A 22436-nucleotide genomic window follows, 5' to 3' on the forward strand; every position below is an offset into this window, starting at 1 on the left:
GCAAGGGTAAATGTCGTTTTCGATTATTTTTTAAGAGAAAAAATCAGTCAAAATAAAGAAAAAAAAGTAACTTACCTCATGTTTTTGACCATGTTCTTTCAGAAAAAAAATATTTTTGAAAAATGGGAAACAACCCAATTCAGTACTTGGTCATACAGAACAAAATCAGCAACAGAAACAAGGTTTCAATTCCTTAAGATATTTTTTCCTTTTACCATAAAGTTAAAATGAATATAAAAAATGTAATGATGATTATAATTATTCATTATTCATGTCTCAGTTATCGCAAAAATTTACTAATTTTCTCTTTTCTAAAGTTACCAATTGCTACTTTTGATTTTTCTTTTATTACTTCTATTCAAGAAAGTGATGATTTCCCATGGTCACTATTTTCTCCTAGGGATAAGTTTTAGCACTCGGTAATATTTATTCACAAATATTGAATAACTAGAAAATCGCCCGTCATGGTATGACGGGTACAAATTGCTTCTTTATTAGAGATACTACAAGTCGCCCGTCAAGGTATGACGGGTGAAAATTGCTTCTACTCTTCTACGTTTGATCGAAGCCATTGCCGGTTTGGTGACATTTCGATAATTGAAATTGTAACTCCAGTGGATTTACCCTGAACTCCAGTAGGTAGCGTTCGTTGTTGACCATTTTTTCGTTTCTTCATTCGCCTAAAATGACACAGTCTCAACAGTTAAGTTACCGGATCGCTTTCGGCCTTGTCACAATAAAACCTTTCCTTGCATGTTAATCATTACCAAAACATATTATCAAATTATAATGCCGTGGCGTGAGTTTCAATGTTGACACTCGTGGTTACTCGATCATAGGCTATTATTTATGTGAGGATTTATCGTAAAATTTGGCTTGTTCAAATAGATACATATGAGAGAAAAATGTTTAACACTGAGTGAGGAAAAGTTAAATTCATCATTGCCATAATGGCTTAAACTTAAAACGGACCGCCGAGTTATTTTTATTTAATGTCTGACCATCAAAGCAGTTGCTTATTGGATATAGTTTTGCCTTGTTAAAACAATCACTTCTTTGTTTCTCAGACGCTGCAAAAATTATCTAATTATGAATAAAATTATTTAATTTTAAGTGATGAAACGATGAAATAATGCCGTCTCGCAAGTTACTGTGCCAGTTTTATTTTTTGGTAACATCAGGAGCGTTATTCGATCATTTGCTGTTATATACGTATGTGATGATCTTAACTGTGATTAATTGATATGTTGCAGTTTATATAAATTGAATTTTTTTTTTCGCTATTCAGTACCATCCTGATCATGTAAAAGGCCTGATTCTGATGGGTGACATATACATCAATACTATAAAAAATTTGGATGAAGCTCAACGGGTAAGATACTCCTTTGATATATAAATAAAATTAACCCTTATACTTTAAATGTGTATAAATGTGAAAATCCCTAAAAGAAGTGGAGTATATTTTTTCTCTTTATGTATTTTTCTAATTTATGAAAAATGCTCTAAACAAATTTTAAGAATTTTTATGTTGAGAATATTTCAGTACAATCGATGTAACAACATCAGGATTTTGAAATGGCATTCACTAATATTATCCGGGAGTGTTATAGTTCATTTGTAGTCTGAATCTCAGAGAATAAATTCGTTTAAAAATAAAATTAATTTCTCGCAATCGATATTTTTTAGTTTCTGTAATTCCGAATACTAGGGCAAAAATACACAACAGAAATTTATTTACCGACTAGACCGCAGATGGTTTTGACGTAAAAAATTAAAGGACAGTATCTGCTAATTTTTCTTTTTTTGCATTTTTGCCTTCTGTTGTACTTCGTTTTTTTATTAGAAGGAGAAAAAAAAAAAATTCAAATCCCGACATTTCCCTCTTGTTAGGATTTTGGAATACAAAACTCGTTTCTTCAAGTATCCGAAAAACTCATTTCTGCAAATACTTTACTTTCTGACTGCAGTAATTTCTTCCCCGAAAAAAAAAAAATAATGCTGCTCTTTGAGTGTAAGTTTCGCTCTCAGATTTTGATTTTTAATGATTGGAATAAAGTTCTTGAGCAGAGGCACAGGGTGGGAGTCAAGCCTTCCAGAGCCCTTAGTTTTAACACATTTCAATCCTAATAAGGTAGTTTATATGCAGGTAAGAACTGTTGCGTACACATTCTGCAGAAGGTAAGTTTTGACTGCGTTATTGTACTTCATGATTTATTATAAATTGACGAAAGCACTCTGTGTATTTAAAAATGCTACAAGTAGAAAAATAACGCTATTATAAATCAAATAATTAATTGAATTACAATTTTACAACATTGTGCTTACCGTATTCATTTCAATAGTTTGAAGTTCAACACTTAAAAGCCGCCTTCACACGACGCAACTTAATCAAATTTCGAAGGTGCGGGGTGGTTATTTAGAAGTGTATCCAGGTAGAAAAGTGAAGGAATCGCCCGCCATCTTTCACATGATAGTCAACTGTGCTTGGTGTACCCGGCACACCAGGCACATTGCTACTACCATTCTCATCAAAATGTTGATTAGCGGATGTGCCTGGTGTGCTGGCGCACCAGGCATATTTGACTGTAGTGTGAAGGATGACAAGCGATTCCTTCACTTTCCTACCTGTTACACTCCATGATAACCACCCCGTAAGCAGGAGAGTTGATTCAACTAAGTTGCCTCGTGTAAAAGAGGGCTAAGTGTTACTAAATTTTAACTAAGTGGAGCAACAGTGCAGCCTATGAAATGTTACTAAGGAATAAGACATATTGTGGTCTTTTTTTCTTTTTTTTTCCTCCTAACTTCTTTCGGATCGACATCTTGAACTTGATTGGTCGTTAATGGATCCGGAGTCCGGACATAAAGTGCAAAACTGAACTGACAGAAGAAATATCACCAAAGAGTCAGGCGAACAGACAAACTGAAAGAATGTTTAAAAAAAAAGTTTTAAAGCTTGGGCTGCAAACCTTAATTGAATTGTTGAATTCAGAATTCAGTCAAACGGCACGGTTTTGAATCCCAAGAAAAGGATTGCCCAATTGAAACTGGATGGAAAATGGCGAAATTTATGTTTTCTCAGTTTAAAGTGTTATTATTCTGTCGAAAAGTTTTAATAGGTTGCTAAAAATGCTTTTTCGAAATTTTACAGCTTGGCGCGCATGACTTATTTTTGAAATAAACGGTTCGTTTGGGAAACTTTAGTTTGGCACAGAAAAAATCATTTATTTATTATTTTTCTCTTCACTTTTTCAAAAAAAAAAAAATCAATTGTTGAGTAAGAATTCTGTCTGGAAGAGTGGTTTTGGCATGGTTTGAAAAAAGCAATTACTTTTCTATATTCTTTACTTCTTTAATGCCCCTTATATCTCCATAAACTCATTTAAAATCCTTAGTATTAATATTACCGGCAATGAAACTTAAAAAAATCAGCTGATTGATATTTAAGTCAAGTAAGGGAACGCACTGAGCAGAAATTGGAGTCTGGATTAGTTCTGGCGCGTAAGAGGATTACACTGGATTAACTTACGAAGGAAAAGTGATAAGAGCAATACATATGACATAAGTTATTTATTTTTTAATAAATGCACTTTATGTGGTTGGATCCTTTGAAAAATTTATGGGGAAAACATTTTTTAATCCTCTGAAATGTGCGTTTTTGAGATAAACGAATATGCATTGTTCAAAGCTCATTGAAGTGATTCGTGACATTTATCAAGCTGTCGTTTTTTTTTTTTCCTTACTTCATTTTGAAGAATATATATTTACATACTGTAAGAGCTTTTCATTACAGACATACGAAAACAAAGTTCAGAAAATATATACTCCACTCTATTCTGAAACGTCCTAATTTTGTTGCAGTCAAACCGTATATAATGCAATTAACTTCAGTCTGTTTTTATTTTCTTTTATATGTTTTAGAAATAGAAAATCTAATATTTTAAGTATAATCAGTTTCTTAATTTGATCTTATTTTTGCGTTAGAATTACAATTAAACTTCTGTAATTCATTCTGTATTATTTACTTAATTTTAAAAAATCTATATTGTTTCAATGCAGTATTAATCATTCGAGGCACGAAGGCTTTTGACGCCAACATTTTTAAATTCTTTCAACCAACTAACACTATTTTTAAAAGTTGACGGCCTCAAACGAACTGGTAAATACAAATTTGAAAAAATTATAATTTTTTATAATTTACGAAAAACAAATATAATAAATTCAATTGACCAATAGTAAAATTTGAACTTAGTAGTAAATTTTTAAGCAAAAACGAAAAAAAAAGTAATTTTTTTAATAAAACTAACGCAGTTAAAATCGCTGCAAGGGAAAACAAAAATGATATTATGTTACATGTAGTTTAAGAATTAACTACGTATATTAAAACTTAAACTACATTATTATTAAAATAGGAGTAATGTCATGCATGACTCCAAAAAAATGTTTCACGACCCCATCTGGGGGTAACTTATTTAAATCCCTGGCATGAAAGGTCAGTTTAGATTACTAATGATCAAGTGACCTTTATGATTCAGAGGGGGTCATGACCCACTTCCCCCCCTTTTCAAGCGACTAAATACAGCCTAAAACTGCATTTTGAGGATTTTTAAAATTCACCTCAGATTTATTTGTACCCGAAATTTACACTTTAAACCCCTCACCTCCCCCCCCTCTTTTCAACAAAGACTTCCTCTAAAGCCAGAAATCTGAATTCGACCACATGACTTCTTCAATTAAAAAAGCAAACAATTTTTTTTTTCAAATATGAGGTGGTTTGAAACCAATTTACGTTACATTTACATTTTTTGAAATATTATTTAAAAAAAAATTCTGGGAAAGACACTAACCGATAACAGCACTGCTTATACTTCTATTGAATTTAGTACAGTGCCCCCACTTATTAAAATCACATTTGTTCTGAGGACATTTGATTTTATAAAACGACTGATTTTATACTTACACTTACTTGAAAAATGAAAGGTTTTGAAATTTTAATACCATAAAAACGAAATAAATTACTTCCTTTTGGTTTGAAGTGTTTTAAAATACAGTTGACAATTAAAATGAACATGAGGTACATATTTTTTTTTTTATTTGCACAAGAGTCTTAATCAAACAACAATACGCCAATATTTTGCGAGAATCGGTTTGAAACCAATTTACGTTACAATTACATTTTTTGAAATATTATACATAAAAAAATTCTGGGAAAGACACTAACCGATTACAGCACTGCTTATACTTCTATTGAATTTAGTACAGTGCCGCCACTTATTAAAATCACATTTGTTCTGAGGACATTTGATTTTATAAAACGGCTGATTTTATATTAACACTTACTTAATAAATGAAAGGTTTTGAAATTTTAATACCATAAAAACGAAATAAATTACTTCCTTTTGGTTTGAAGTGTTTCAAAATACAGTTGACAATTAAAATAAACATGAGGTACATATTTTTTTTATTTGCACAAGAGTCTTAATCAAACAACAATACGCCAATATTTTGCGAGAATCGGAGTTAAAGATTCATTATTATTTGAAAGTTTAAAATCTACAAAATCTTTTGTAACTCTTCAATATTATTTATTTTTCCCTCTTTGCTCTAAAGGACATTGGATAACGTCAATAAGATCCATGTCAAATGGATGTCATTTTCTGACATCTATTGAAGAAGGCAAGTTTGGCACTGAGATTTTCTCATCTCTGAGACCGATTCCTTCACTTCTTGCTGTTTCTCTATCAATATTTTACGTATGATGTGCAAAAGTTTGAGTTTATAAAACGAGAATAGTGATTTTATTAAAGCATGGTTTTAACAAGTTTTGATATTGCAATGGCTCTGTTCTTCCAGATTTGATTTTGAAAAGCGGCTGATTTTATAATCCAGTGACTTTATTAATATGGCGGGTACTGTAGGGTAACGGCACCAGTAACAGACAAGGGTCCAGTAACAGACAGACGTAAGTTTGGTTTAAATAATAAGAATTTTAGGCGGGTAAAACTGATGTTGCTGCTACCCATGAATAAGGTGCAACCATCTAGTATTATCAGAGTGAACTTTTTGAGCCATTTGGTAACTACAAGGCAGTGGCGGAAGGTTATGAACAGCCACCACTAGGTCTTCCGGTGTTTCATATTCAGTTGAATTTATTGAGGTTTTAGAGTTAAAAATAAAGAATTTTTGTGCATTTTGAAGAGAAAAGGGGAATCTGTCCGTTATTTATCCTTTCCTCATCCTATCTGTTAATGGGTATTATCATAATTTTTGGTGTCTGTTACTGGGGGTCAGACCGTTTTTCGAAATTGAGCAAATAAAAATAGAATTAACTAATTCAGAAGATCCAGAAGCAGCCAAACGTTAGATGAGAAGTTGTTGTATGCGAGAAAAATAGTTTAAAAAATCTAAACGCATTAAATGGCTTAGAAAAGGGAGTTAACCTGAGAGCGATGTCTTAAGCATGTCTCATACTGGTGCCGTTACTCTTTATCATTCCAAAATAAATTTGCTTTTCTTTATGCCATTACTAAAGACGACTCGGTATAAAAATTATTGTTGTATTTATTGCATTTAGAAAACTTTTAGGATGTTTTCTCTCACTGAGGTATTCAAATCGCATGATAAACCACCATTTTAGATGAAACGATATGCATCATCGTAAGTAAAAAACATCGATAAATATTTCGATTAAGCATCTGGTATCGTCTACAATAGAACCGTATCATAAAGCAGAACGCACTATTAATCATTTGCTAAATCGCCATTCTTATGATTGTAGGATTTTCATAAATAAATAATTGCCTGAAAGAAACTATCTGATCCCACGCAAAAGAATCATCTAACTCCCCCAACAAATCTACGGAGCCTTATTTCATCTGTTTTGCGGAGGAAACGAAATATTGCATTTCATAAAGACCCACTGAAGCAATTCTCTAAAGGATCGTTCTAATGAATTTCGTATTGATCAAGATAAAAAATAAGAGTTGTGGTGCATAATATGTCAATTTTACTCATTTGTCATGCTTAAATAACTAATTTTATTTTATGTTTTCTGATTGATTGCGACGCATAGATTTCAATATTCACTCATATAACTACTTAGATAAGTAATAAGCCGCAACATAAGTAAAAAAATATATTAGTTAATGCAATTGTTTCAAACCATCATACACAAAAACTTGTAGGGAAGAGTAATTTTCTTGAACAGACTGGTCAGTCACTTGTTTATATACGCGCGTAAGTAGTGTAGATCTAAATATCAGTTACTAGTGCAGATCTAAAAATAAGAAAGAAGAGTAGATCTAAAGCAGTGTTGATCTAAAAATCAGGTTCGAACTTGTCAGGTTTCGGTAACGTTGGAAGGTTTGATGTCATTGGAAGGGAGGGGCAAGGAAAAAATAGACATGTTTAAAAATAGATTTTGCATTTGTTAAGTTAAAATTGATGCCTCTTTTCTACATTCAGTTAATGGGGTTGTTTCCTTCGGTCAAAAGTAGTACTTTTAGTCACTGAAATTGACAGAATAAGCAAAAAAAAAAAAAAAAACATGGACCCGGAAATTTTTTTTATTCTCCCAACAGTTATTTTTTAATTAGTTTTTTTAAAATGTCCGATTTTTCAAACGAGGCGGGGTCTTTATGACGTCAAAAATGATGCATTTTGGCGCATCTTAGTACCGCGTTTCCACGTTATGATAATCAAGAAGCGAATTAAAATTGCGCTCTACGCTTGCTATCAACCATATCGTTGCCAATACACGTGAATAAAGATGCGAATTAAATATTTTGGAACTTAAATGGCAACACAGAATGGCATTTCATCATTTGTGATGTCATTGGCAGAAGCGTAATTAATGAAAGCGCACCGATTTAAGTAATTTTTTTTTTTGAAATATTAAACTTGTTGTTGGTTTTGTTGTTGTTGTCGTGTCCAAAGAAGTGCAGAGTGCGAAAGATTTTAATGGCTCCAAAAGTCTTAAAAACAAGATCCGCTAATTCTCGAGCCCGATGACTGTAAAGGATTTCATGTGGTGGTGCTACAAGTTGGAGGAGGGAGCGAATAATGGCCTGGCAATTAAAGACATGGTCCGGGGTTAGTTGTGAATAGGGACAGTGCTTGCAGATGGGATAGGATTTAATATTATTTGGTAGAATCTTCATGCCCTTGAAATGTCCAGTACGTAGCCTAGCAATAGGGAAGTTGCAACCTATTAAATGTTCATATTTTGGCTATTGCATATTGTTAATTGACCCTCAAAACTAAAAAATTCACCATTGCCGAATTTTAAAACACCGTGGTTGATTTTTAATGAATTTTTAAAAATCCACGCGCAAAAGTGCGCTCTTCTGAAACGTCACGAGCCTACGTCACAGGGCGCGAATGGGCAGCCTTCCGCCGAAGATCCCTTGTTTTCGCTAGGGACATTTTGAGCGCGCTGATATTTTTATTTTTTAGAAATTCAATAATCCTTTTGAACACACTATGGAGGCCGGATTCGTTAAAGCACAATCTAAATAATCTTCCTCAAATAATATCAATGGTGATATTCGAATATTTCCGAGAGGATGAGAGGTTTAATGTTCCAGAAACGCGAGGAGATAAGCCTATTACGTTTCATCTTCGAAGTCGAATGCACGTTCTTCGATTTCTCCCATGACATGGGAACCGGTTCGCTAGCGTTTCTCTCCTATCGGACGTCACTTCCTATCCCATCTGACGTCACAGGCGCTTGAACTTTAAAAATTAATTTAAAAAAAAACTACTTATCGTATCGCAAAAATTTTTTCACCTATGATGTTCATACATGTTACTCTATCATATAAAAATAAAATTGAAAAATCGAAAACTTCCCTATTGTAGAAGAGAGGTTTCTTGGGCAGTGGAGGTGAGGGATTGTTGCCTTGCTGAAAAGCTGATTATAGATCCTTCGCCTGGCTACAGCACTAACGTCTTTGAAGGCTGTTAGTGGTTGGTCTTGGTCACGTGCCTCCTTTGCAAGGGCATCTGCACACTCATTTCCCTCGATTCCGACATGAGCTGGGATCCACTGGAGAATGCAGGTTGTCTTGAGTGAGTGGAGAAAAAAAAATAATTTCTTGTGTCAGTCTTGTCATACCATTACGTATGGCTTCAAGTGTATTAAACTTAAACAAATTATTTAAAAAATTGTCAGATCCTATGTTTTTAAGCATGCTCTTTCAGAAAAAATGCTTTGATGAGATGGAAAGGCAAACATCCGGTTTATCGGCGGCAATAGATGCATCAATTAGTTTATAGGGGTGGTAGTTTGTTCGTTGAAGATATTCGCTTATGTCTCTTAATTATTTAGGCGCAATTTTGTAAAAATGACAATTTGTTCACGGCAGCAATATTTTTAACATAAAATGTATTCGATCTTTACTCTTACTGCAAAAATTAACTGATTTATTTTTGCAACATGATTTTAAGCTTACCATTTTGCTTTTACATTTCCGGACGAAATGAAAACATTTTATCTTCTTTTTATTGTTCCATTTGTTCCCCCTTATTTTAAACTGAGGTAGTGCTGCAAATTAATAAGGTCCTAGTGACATTATAAAACGCGTATTTTAAACTCTCATCGCTATTTTCCAATCTCCCCTGCTAGATTATTTCAGATGAAATCGTAATAATTTGGCCGCTTCCCAGATTCCATGTCTTCAGTGGGCAGACTCTATATCTATTTAGCTATGTGATTTTTATTATTATTTGTTCTTGGTTATATTTTATTTGTATTAACATAGTTTATGATTTATTAAAATCTTTTCTCTATCTTTTTCTATTTAGTGCTATGAAAACATACTTGAGCAAGATCCGCACAATGTGCAGGCATTGCATAATTTATGCGTGGTGCACGTGGAACGCGGTCTGATGGAAGAAGCAGAAAATTGCTTGCAAAGAACTTCTCAGTTAGCCCCTAAAGAACATTACGTAAAACAACACCTCGATATTGTGAGGAATAAAATTGAACAGACGCGATGGAAGCTCAAACAAAAAGCAACGCAGAAAACTGAAAAGAAAACTGCAGACGACTTCATGGAACTGGGAACATAAAACATTCAACAAAACGATTCTGCAGTCAGAATAAATAAGTTATACTTCGAAATGCTCACGTCCTAATTAATGGAACTTTATAAATAAAAACAGCGTGCAACCAAAATCGACACAAACATTGTGAGTGCTGAGTATTTGAAGGAGACTCATTAATTATTTCACAAGATTAGCGATAAAATGATAAAACAACTGCAAAGGTTTTCGTTTTTGCGTAATTAACTAAAGCTTTTCACGATAATATCTGATTTCCCCAAACAAACTTCATTAAGTATTGCGAGAGACTTTATTGTTAGAGTTATTTACTAAATGTTTCGCAAGTAATTCAACCGTCACGACGGAAAAGAACTTCAAGAAGATCGTCCAGAACTAATGAAACCAAGTTTTCTCTAAATTAACATTTTTCTCTTAGTTTGTAAGAGAGGTTGTATACGTTTGTTTATTCAAACGTACAGAGGAAAAATAAAACATTTTTAAAAAACAGAAAACCGGATTTGCATTTTTTTTTCAAACAAGATTTTTTCCCCTCCTGTCAAAACACCAGCTATTCCTAATGGGGTTGTTTCCATCAGTTAAAAGTACTACTTTTAGTCACTGAAGTTGACAGAATGAGCAAAAAAAAAAAATAAATAAATAAATAAATAAAGAGCAAAGAAAATGTTTTTTTTTTTCAAAAGTTTTATTTCTAATTAATTTTTCAAAATGTCCGATTTTTCAAATAAGATGTGGTCTTTATGACGTCACAAGTAATGAACTTTGGCGTGCTATCCCACTGAATGCTAATGCTTGCTGTCTACGGGCTTCCATGATGTAAATATCGCGCTCTACGCTTGCTGTCAACCATATCATTTCTAGTACGTTGTGAGTAAAGAAGCGAATGAAATATTTCGCTCTGTGCTAATGGCATTAGTGAATGGTATTTCATCACTTATGAAGTCATGCGCAAAAAAGGTAAAAAAAAATCTACGCAACAATTAAAATATGTTTTTCAAAAAATAACAAAATTTGTCAAATTATATAAAAAATGGTCAAGTCCTATGTTTTTAAGCATGCTCTTTCAGAAAATAAATACTTTTAAAATTCCTGAAACGACCCCATTCTTATCAGAAAAAAATGGTCTCTCTCGAAATATAGAGTCACTACCTTTTCTATTGATTCAAATCAATACAAAGTGTCAAAGAATTATATTGAATGTTTGTTATACGTTAGAATACTTGAGAACACCAACATAGGTAAACGCGATCCGGTTTTAAATTTTTTTCCATACATCTCCCATATTACCCCGATTTTCTTCCGATTCCAACCTCATTTGCTTCCTATAATTTCTGTCTGGATCGGTAATATTATTTTTATTATAAAGTAGCAAAGTTTAATCTCGGAAATTTCTCTACTTAATTCTGAAATATTTGCCATTATTTTATTTTATATTTTAATTTTTTATTCATTAAAAATAAAATAGCTACTTTACAAAAGTTGTGGCTTTTGCCAAGTTTATAAGAACATAATTTACTTTGTGTTTAGTTGATTAGTTTTTGGTGGTGTGTACTTAAATCTTTGCATGAAGTTGCAAATAGAAATGAACAAAATGCAGCATTTTCTTCTCACTTTAGAGAATCATCTTGACATTACGTTACAGTTTTACATTTACCAGATATGTTAAAACAAAATATTTGTTCGGTTAAGGATTTCACACATAATAGTAGCAGGGGAAATGTGAAGGAAATGATATAATTGAGATACGTTAAATTTTCCAAAATGAACAGAATGGAAATTTATTTTGAACACAGACTATAGAAATGTGGGATTAAAAAATAATTAAGTTGACTTACCTTTCTCAAAACGAACAATACATAAAGATAGAACAATGCATTTCAAAATAAAACTTGTTTTGAGTTATTATTTTTATCTTTGACAGAGTAAATTTGTACATTAAAAAAATATAAATAAAAAAGGTAAATTTTCGCTTATTTTCTATGCATAAAGAATATGAATCATATGAAAAAATATCCAGTAAAGTATTTTTTATTTAATGATGAACAACAATGAATGAATGATTAAACGAATAAATGAATGAACCATAAAACAATACACGAATAAATAAATTTTATAAATAATTAATATTTAGATGAATAAAACGTGTGAGAATTAAATAGTGAATAAATAAGAAAATTAAAGTTCCTACATAGGGAGACTACTCTTCCTATGTAGGAACTTTTTTCTCCCTAGTCCCCTGTCTCTCCCTAGTAGGAACCCCTACTAGGGAGAATCACTCTCAAGAAAATAAGTGATTCAATGAAATAAGGAGTGTAAATGAATGAATAAGTAAATGAAATGATCTATTTCGCTTTGCCCCGCGCGATACAAAAATGATTTTTAATAAACTGCAAAATATTACAATATGCGTATAAAATTTCAAAAATGACTTCATATTATTGTTTTCCTTGATCTTCAGAGCAATTTATCTTTTACCAGGGATCAACTATATGATTAAGAACATTGTTAAACTATTGCTGGCTAGGTGGCGCTTCAAATTGAAAAATACACCCTGTCTACGTCACCCTACATAAAGAACCTATATATTTTATAATGAAACTCATATTGAAATGTTATTTTTTAGTGTGTGTATTGAGGCATTAAAGTTTTATTTTCAAATAATAAAGGAAAAATTATCACTGTACTTTAAGTAACTAAAGATAAATTAATACTTGGAAGGGAATTGCTGAGCGACAAAGCAGTACAAATATGCATTTAAGTTGTGCTGTTTGTCACTGAAATTGATAGAATAAGCAAAAATAAGTAAATAAATAAATATGGAGTCAGAAAAACTTTTCCCAACCGTTATTTTTTATTTAATTTTTTTAAATGTCCGAAAAAAAAGACGAGGTCTTTATGACGTCACAAATGATGTACTTTGGCTTCACTACTATATTGGCGCAAGATTGTTTACGCTTTGCGGTCAACCGTGTTGTCAGTACATGATGATAAAGAAGCGAATTAAATATTGCGCTCTACGCTTGCTATCAACTGCGTTGCCATTACATGTGAGTAAAGAAGGGAATTAAATATTATATATATACGCTTAGTGAGTGGCATTTTTGCAATTGTGATGTCATGCGCAGAAGTATAAAAAATGAAACTGAATCTGCTGACCAGTTAAAATAGTCGTTAAAAATATTTAACTTTGTGAAATAATTTAAAAAATTGTTAAATCTTATGTTTTTAAGCACGCTCTTTTAGGAAAAAAAAACTTTTAAACTTCGGAAACAACCCAACTGTAAGATAAAACTAAGCGATGTGTTCAAATAACATTTTTGAAAAAAAAAAAAAAAGTCATTGTATTTTTCCGACACTCAAATAAATATTAAATTAATGGATTCCACTTGGAAGGTATTGTAATTGAAGAGCTATTACTAAAGACATCCTAACTTCTAATTTACCTCAGCAAATAAATATATACCACTTCTTTTCAGCAAAAGCGAATTAGTTTCTAAAACTGTAGTCTATTATGACTCATTAATCGAAAGAGAGAGAGAGAGATGACTTCAGCTTATTTATTTCTCCACGGAATTCCTTAATTAAAGATTACCTCGTTATAACCATGCGTGACGAGAATTTCATTTATGCATCTGAATTATCGATAAATCTTCGATGGAAACGCGGCAAATATTAATAATACGCCTATGCAATAATGAAGTACGCCTCTGTACAGCAATAATAAAAATTTCGAAGCAATGCCTGGCGCAGAATTGCAGTTTTATGGTTAGAGCGAGAGCTAAATTGAAAAGTTCGCTGATGTATTATGTAAAGATGGGGAAAAAGAATGCTGCGCGAGGCATAAAATTTTCCTTGATAAGCGGAGGCTGTGTTACGTGAAAAATATGCATTAATCAGTAATTATGTGGTAGAAAAATCGGTGCTTATTATTTTGAATTAGATATTGTTTATTTGAAGTGCACACAGAAAAAGTATTTGATGTGTTCGCAAAGCAATAAGCTGTTGATTGAATAAAACTTCACGCTGAAACATAAGGGTTGTCACAGAAAGTTTTGGCTAGTTCTACAAAGCAATATTGAAGTGCACCTTTCATTACATCCCAAACTACTTTCTGCATATGGATGAAAAGATTGGACTTTAAGTAATTAACTTATGTTTTATTCTTTTCCTGGGATATCTTTATGAACAAATTCAGAGGCTCCCTGATGGGAGGTAACGGGAGGTCATTGTGACCTTCCGCAAATTTCCTTATATGGCAAATTTTGTGTGACCATTCATAGAAATTATCATCATTTGGCAATAGTTGGAGTTCTATTCGGTAAAATTTTCATCATTGGTGAATACATAGATTTGGACTCACGCTCTTTTGACACTGGTCAATGATTAAAAACGAAACGTTTTTTAAGGCTGAATGTGGAGTAGGATAGTACTGTACGTACAATGCAGTAATAACCTGAAAACCCAATTACGACAGATCAGGAAATTCTCCGAAAAAATTAAAATGTTTTATATACATTTTGCTCCACCAATGGCACCTTTTCCGCACTATCCATCAGCGGAAGTTTGAAAAAAAAAAAAAAAGTATTTTTCGGCCCATCTTAAATAGGTGATCGAACTGTTTTCTGCTTCATTACAACAATGCAGTCTTTTGTCATGTGAATTAGAATGTTTGATAGACAAAACTTCCGATGGTATCTTTGAATCTACCTTCTGGGATACTTACCCCAAGGGTCCAACAAATCTCAGGGACCAAGATGACGCGAGTGATAAAGAAAAAAATCCTTGTCGATTAGTTATTTTAGAAACTAGGAAGACTTGACCTAATTTTTGATTTTTTTTCCAGTTTTTTTTTGTACAATTTTTTAGATCAAAATATTATATGTTATAGTTATTCATTATTAGAAATATTATATATTCATTTTAAAAAAATCAGGCTTTCCTATTCACAATATTAGAGTTTTTGCTTGAATAAAATAAAAAAATCAGGCCTAAAATTACAATATTTTATCTATTTAAAAATAAAAATTCATTGTAAAAAACCTCAAATTAAGCAATGCTTATCAAATTAATCTTTGGATCATGTCTCCCTAGTTAGCTTGGGTCAAAGCTCCCTACTTAGCTCTCTTTTGTTTATCTTAAATTTTTAGAAACCTTTATTAAAGTTATATAAAACTAATGTATATCAATAGATAGCTATAGAAAAGTGTCATGTACACTTTTAAAATTCATTTCCCTCAAAACTTGGAGGTTAAAATCTAAAAAATTCCAAAATGTTCCAACTTTACGTTTAAGGTAAAGTATAATTTAACACTGAATTTCTTGAAAACCCATGATCATTCTGAATCGGCTTGTCCTTGCAAAATAATGTTATGTGAAATGTAAACCTATAATGGGACTAAAGTTTTCCCTAAATATCCTTTTCATGGAAAAAAACCTCATGAACCAAATTTTCCTATGGGTCAAACCTCCCTAATTTCCCCTATTATTTCAGAAACCATGTTACACTGAACTTTCCTACAAACTGGGAATAATTTATCTGGCACCTAAAACCTTTACCTGGCTCCTAAGAGTTTACTATTTTTGTCTTTCTCTGCTTTATCCCTATTTTTAGCTTCGTCTTGAAATAAAAAACGCCATTCGCTCTGCGGAAAAGCAACCTTCTTCCTTTTGCCACAATTTACCGATATGAACTCTAGCTATCAAAAATTGAACCCAATGTATTAAAAATTACATGAGGTAAAACAATTTACCATTCACCAAATTCAAACTTGAATTTAAAACGTTTTGTTACCTATTGATTTCTGTCTGTTCAATTTGAATTTTTATTCCAGAATTTGAAAAATTAAGCATTGTAAACTATTATCACTTTTTAAAATATTGATGTTTCCCGCAAATGGTTCCCGCATGAGGTTTTTCATCTTAACTTTGCCATTTCAGAACTTAAAGAGGCTATTCGTCGCATAAAGTGTGTTAAGTCTCCCGGACCGGATGGCTTCCATCCGGAATTTCTGAAGCATATTGGAAAAAATGCACTTAAGGTGCTGTTGGAGCTTTTTAATTACAGCTGGAATTCGGGGGTCCCTGTCGCTTGGAAAAAGGCTATTATCATCCTTATTCATAAAAGAAATATGCTTTCGGATGATTTAACTAGCTTCCGTCCTATTTCCCTGACCAGTATTTTATCGAAGGTCATGGAAATAATGATCGCGGCTCGCTTAAATTGTACCTTGAATCAAATGGTCTTCTGTCTCCAACTCAAGCAGGATTTAGAAAACATCAGTCTACAAACCAGAAAGTTGCTTTTTTGAGTCAGTCTATTAAGGATTCCTTGGATCAGAGATGCTCTGTTCTGGCTCTGTTCGTAGATTTTGAGGCAGCTTTTGATTCTGTTTGGCGACTCAAATGCATTCAGAAATTACAATCCCTGGGAGTTTGCAGCAACATGCTTTCATGGATTAGGAACTTTCTTTCCCAGCTTTCTGTGCCACTCGTTTCGGTGAAGCCACTTCTTGTTATAAACAAACTGAAACTGGTCTTCCACAAGGTACATTGATTAGCCCTACATTATTGAACACTTTATTAATGACCTTCCCGACATCTTGACTTCTGATGGGTTGACTAAAACAGCTCTCTTTGCTGACGAACTTGCTATTTGGTGCAGTAAATCAAAAAAGGATCAGCCCAATTTAAATACTATCTTGAATCTGACACTCGAGAGACTGGATTCGTGGTGTGAGAAAAATAACATGACTATAAACCTATTAAAGATTACTTGCCAATTCTTTACTTTAAATAGGCAACCCTTTACTCCCTGTCTTGTCTCTATGGTATTATCCTACAAAATAAGGATGCTTCAACTTATCTTGGATGCATCCTTGACAGTAAACTGGATTGGGCTAAACATGTTGAACATGTCATTTCAAAAGCAAGGAAGAGACTTCCCATTCTCAAAAGACTAGCGGGAGTTAAATGGGAATGTAGTAGAGGAACTTTGAATACAACTTATACGACCTATATTCAGCCGGTTCTGAATTACTGCAATGAAGTTTTGATCACAGCCTCGGACAAAGTCATGAAACCCCTTGACACCTTCCAAAACCAAGTGCTCCGCATGATTACGGGAGGAATTAAAACTACTCCTGTGCTTTCCATGCAATTGCTTTGTAACCAACAACCAATGACTAATTTAATACAGAGGAATGCAGCCATTCTATGTAATAGATTAACTAGACTCCCAAACAATTTCTGGAGAGATTACAATCATTGTGGAATTCGTAATATAAAGACTCAGAGGGGTTTCATTCAATGTGTTCGTGAGAACTCCCAATACAATGACATTAATGATGCTCCCATTGAACTTCTGTCTTTCGCGAACCCACTGAACCATTTGGAACTCGATGTCAGACTAGACTTGGTTCTGGACGCAAAAAATACGCGACCTAAATCCAGGGCCGATCCTAGCAGGTGTGCAGAGTGGCGGCCAAAGCAAGGGGCGGCCGCATCATATAGTTCTTATAATCAAGCAAAATTTCTCAAGAATTTCTCACAAGATAACTTATAATAAGTAGAATAAATATGCTGATTTTTAAATGGTTAATTGTCAAAGTATGTGTCGATTTTCCGACAGCATGGCATAGTTTAAGAAAAATAGAATGTTAGGGAACATTGTGTTGGTTCATTGTACATTAATATCTACTCTTAACACACATGCTTCATTCGGTTGCAAAGTTTGTGACAGAACCGGTAATCAGGCATGGATACAGGGGAGGGGAAAGGTCCCCTTCTGGGGCATGAAATGGTGCTGTCTAAAAGGAGCACCGAGAGCAGCCACTAATGTTTACCCCCCAAGCTTTTATAGGCCTAAACAATGAAGACATATTTTATTTATTAAAAAAAAAAGCTATACTGATTAGATACTCTCGCAAGCATTTCAAACAACAAACTATGTAACAAACTCTGTGTTTAACAATCGTGGATGCGTGGAGGGAAAGTGGAAAATTGCGACTCCCTTGATAGTAACATGTATGAATGACGAATTAAAATGTTGTACTTTTTCCCCCTTTACGATAACTTTTCTGATTAAATTCTTGAATGAACTGCCCGGTTTCAAATCAGGTAGGAGGACAGGGCCCTTGTCCCGGGAAGTAAATTTAAATGTGGCTCCAAAACGAAGATCCAAAAGGATGCCATGACCTCCTTGACGAAACTAAAGAAGGCTTAAAATTACGTTTCTAGCACTTAACTTTCGGAAAATTTCGCTGGTTGAAACATCGATCCTAAGGATCCAATTAAGTCTCTGATTCACCTCTTCCAACTTAACTTAATCAAACATAGCGTAAAAATGTTGGCTCCAAAATCCAAAACGTGTTTTCAGACGACAGATCTTCCTATCACCAAACGTCATATAAAATTGCTTTGGCATTTTTCGAAATTTTTGCAGTGGAGGACCCCGAAATTCATTCGCAAACATTACTACCAAAGACAGTCTCAATTAGCGTCTTTAGAGAAGCCTCTAATTCCACCCCTCTCACTTAACGTATTGAAAAACAAACTAAAATTGCGTTTATCAAACATCAGTTTCAAGAAATTTTGGGGAAAGACCCCGGATCCCAATTTTCTCCAACGCAATCACTATACCTGAAAATTTCGTTTTTAGACGGTTCCGTGGAGTCACAGCTTTTTACCTAAACTAACCTGAAATTGACTTCAGCTTCAAAAACACAGTTCGTGAGGCCACACTGAACCCCCGCCCGCCCCATCGTTATCAAACAAGGCTTAAAATACGATTTTGGGACTTATGTTTCTAAAGAATTCCGGAGGAGAACTGCCAGGCTTATGTATTTTTTTGCGACGCGAGGGCATATCCATCAATCGTCGAGATGAGGTGGACAAAAGCCTATAGATATATTTTTCAGATATTAATGTTGAAAAATATCCGAAAGATCCGTAGAAGCTTCCCAGTCTTGTTAACGTCACCAAGGATAATATAAAATTTCGATTTTAGAAATATCCGCTTAAGAGCCCCAAAATCCTTCCTTCCCAAAAATAGCCTATAATGGATTTCAGTTCCGAAAAATATTTTGGTTCGGAATATTTTCACGTTTCCCCTATTGTTTTCAAATCTAGCCAAAAACGGGTTTTTGAAAAAATAGTGCCGAGAAATTACCAGAGGATAGCCGCCAGATCCCCTACCGTCACCAAAGACGGCCTAAATTTGCGTTTTAAAGTTATATTTCGAAATCTTTCGATGGGAGACGATTGAATCTCCTTCCCTCTTGCAACGTCAACAAAGGTAACCCAAAATTGCGGGTTTAAAATTTCAGTTTCGGAAATTTTTCGGGAAGAACGCCGATCCTTCCTAAGCTACGGTCTTAAAAAATAGCTTCAAATTGATTTCAATTTTGAAAGAATTTTAGGAAAGAACTGCAACATTACTTTCACCTAAAGTCTCAAAAAAGTTCCTAAAATTGAGATATTTGACGTCGATTTCGAAAATTTCTCCATGCACCTTGAATATACTTGACTCTTTTGTTCTTGAAACCAAACACAACTAAAGATTAACTAAAAATATTTTTCATACGCCAAATTCGATAATTTTCTTGGAGCAATCATCCTCCCCTGAACCCCTGACACCTTCCCCCACGCTTCCCCTTCCGCTGTCCCTTCTCTGATGTCACCGAAGAAAGACTATAAAATGCGTTTTGGTATCTATTACTTTTTTCAAAGATATATATTGTCCCGAAGAAGTTTCTTTCTATAAAAAATTTCTTCCTTTTTGTAAGATCATTCTTCTGCCCCCCCCCCCCTTTTTTTGAATTCGAACTTGGCATAGAAATTTAAAGAAAGATTTATATTGACGTTCAAGATTCGTTAAAATATGCAAATTACTCTTGAGGGGCGGCACATTATGTTTTTGCACACGGGCGGCCGACACCCTAGGATCGGCCCTTCCTAAATCCTACTGAACTTTGCGCTATTGCCTTAGAGACAATTAACACTCGTTTCCCTCCTGACGAATGGCTTCACATCTATACTGATGGGTCCCTGTTGAATTTTTCCCGGGGTGCCGGCGCTGGAATATTTTGTGACTATTTTTCTTTTTATCAACATGTTGGATCTTTCACAACCCATTTCGATGGAGAACTTGAAGCCATTCATGTGGCTTTACAACAACTTGCTTCACATCTGTATCCCTTCCAAAAAGCAGTAATACTTTCAGACTCGACCTGTGCTCTACAGGCTTTGTCTAGTAATAACCATGAAAGTAAGGGGTCTCGTATACAGAGATGCAAAAAACTCCTGAGGGATATTGAGAAAACTGGCTTTTTAGTGGGTACCATCCCACTGTGGTCTGCCCGGAAATGAGAAAGCCGACTTCTTGACCAAGAAGGGATGTAATGTTCTCCAAAGGTCTCGTGGACCCTTGCCGCTCCACTCTCCTGGATTGGAGATAAGAGGGTTCATAGGGATGCGTTTCGTCGTTTTGCTTCCCGGGTTGCTGAAGGCAAACCCTAGAGGAGACTGTGCAATGAGTCCCACTGTATCCCGAATCCTTCTCGAGCTACTGCAGTGGCTGCTTTTACACTTTTAACAGGACACGATTGTCTCAATGCCTATTTGTTCCGCTTTCAACTGAAGGATTCTCCGATCTGCACTTTATGCAAATCTGGGCAAGTCATGGACGCTGACGACTGCTCTGCACTAGCTAATTTTAATTGTGTTGTCGAGAAATATTGGAGAGCCCGCGGTTTTATGGCCTAATGGCCAATGTACCCGGCATTTGTGAAATGTTTCCCGCAAATTAGTATTGGTTAATTTTTTGAGTTTCATTATTTACACAGCAAAATTATTTATATGCTGTAATGACAGGGGTCAGCACTGAACATTGGTCAACGAAAGGGGTCAGCTGGCTATAAAGTTTGTGAAACCCTGAATTAAAGTGTTTTAAACTTAAGTTGAACAAAGAAGGAAAGTAAGTGCAAACTGGTAAATCAGCTTAAAAAAATCCAAACTTTGTAAAAAAATAATTTTTTATAAAATATTAAACCAACAAAACGTTTTTCGAAATTAAAGAAACCCTTTTTTCCATAAAGAAACGTCGGTTGCTTTCTTAAAAGTTATCGTCCAAAAAGTAAAATCATTAAATCTTTTCAAACATTTGCAAACATTGTGAAATTATTTTCTCATTTGAAATCTTTAACTCTGGAAAAGTTTTGCGTAAATTTGGACGCAAGCCAGTTGGACATCTTAAGCTGCCATTTGCCGGGATAAGGCACCAAAAGTAAGAAATGATAGCTTTTTTAGTTCCATGCTGAATGTTTTGAGGTGATTTTTAATGTTTTCTTTTCATCCTATTCTTTGTCGTTATAGTTCCCTTTTCGTATATTCATTTAGAAAAATGTTTTACGAAACAAAATGAGAGGAAATTAAAACATAAAAACAAGTTCTAGTGTGCGGATGACAGTTTTGAAATAATGAAAGGAATAAAAGTAAATGTTCATATAACTGTCGCGGGTAAATGATGAAAACGGAGGTTAACAGAGGTTTGATCAAATACTTTAAGTAGATAATCAATTAGGAGACCAGTTTACATTACAATTCAGTGGGGTGATTTCTTTGAAGAAAATAAGTGATTTGATCAAACCATCTTTAACTGTTTTAGTGTAAAGTTGAAATATGATTATAAGCAAAGTATTGTAAAATAAGTATTTATTTAATAAACCATAGACTAGTCGACCCGTGCGGAACTCCGCACTGTGCTTCGAATCGTTTCATAAGGCATTTCGCTCTTTAAAAATTTTAAAGGAAGAACATTATGAAGAAGAACCGAAAAAAGTAAGCGCAGAAGAGAAGGCATGTAATTTAAAGACATCAGTAACAAAACCTCGTTAAATTAAACGTTGTGATAATTTGATCAGCGCTCACCTTTTGGTTGTACGTATTTTCAATGCAAACATAAATATCATGAAAAGTGTGGGTGAGTAGTGACTCGTGAAAAAGCAATAATTGTGCATGTGAAAAAATAGTTTGTTGCAAATACAGTCCTGCCCATGTGAGCATCTGACGGGAAAAAAAAGAAACATTAAACAGATATTTATTGGCACGGATTCGAATTGGCGCCATTCTGATTAACAGCCCGACATCCCAACAAACCTAGCAATTGCGCCTTCCTTTTCGAAAGCTATTCATTGAAGGAATGCGTAGTAAAAAACCGCAAACTTCTTTTCGTCGAAAAAATAATAATAAGATCATGCTTCTATGTTTTGTCATTAACGAGCATGATACGATTTAAAATTATTCGTAAAGCATGGAATGTGATTAAAGAATGACGAAGATCTCACCTAGCGATTGAAACAAACATTCTAGAAAAGTAA

The 22436-nt window shown here is 33.9% G+C and overlaps 1 protein-coding gene across 1 annotated transcript in view; it reads left to right on the forward strand.

The window, feature by feature from the left end:
- LOC129230442 (protein O-mannosyl-transferase Tmtc3-like) overlaps positions 1-10545 on the forward strand; it is a 108084-nt gene extending 97539 nt beyond the window's left edge. The window contains exons 20-21 of the mRNA XM_054864841.1: positions 1289-1372; positions 9805-10545. Of these exons, the coding sequence (XP_054720816.1) occupies positions 1289-1372; positions 9805-10071 (351 nt within the window). The 3' untranslated portion in view covers positions 10072-10545. The remainder of the gene's footprint in view (positions 1-1288; positions 1373-9804) is intronic.
- Positions 10546-22436: the final 11891 nt, after the last annotated feature.

This window comes from Uloborus diversus, chromosome 9 (assembly GCF_026930045.1).
Source record: "Uloborus diversus isolate 005 chromosome 9, Udiv.v.3.1, whole genome shotgun sequence".
Lineage (NCBI taxonomy): Eukaryota > Metazoa > Arthropoda > Arachnida > Araneae > Uloboridae > Uloborus > Uloborus diversus.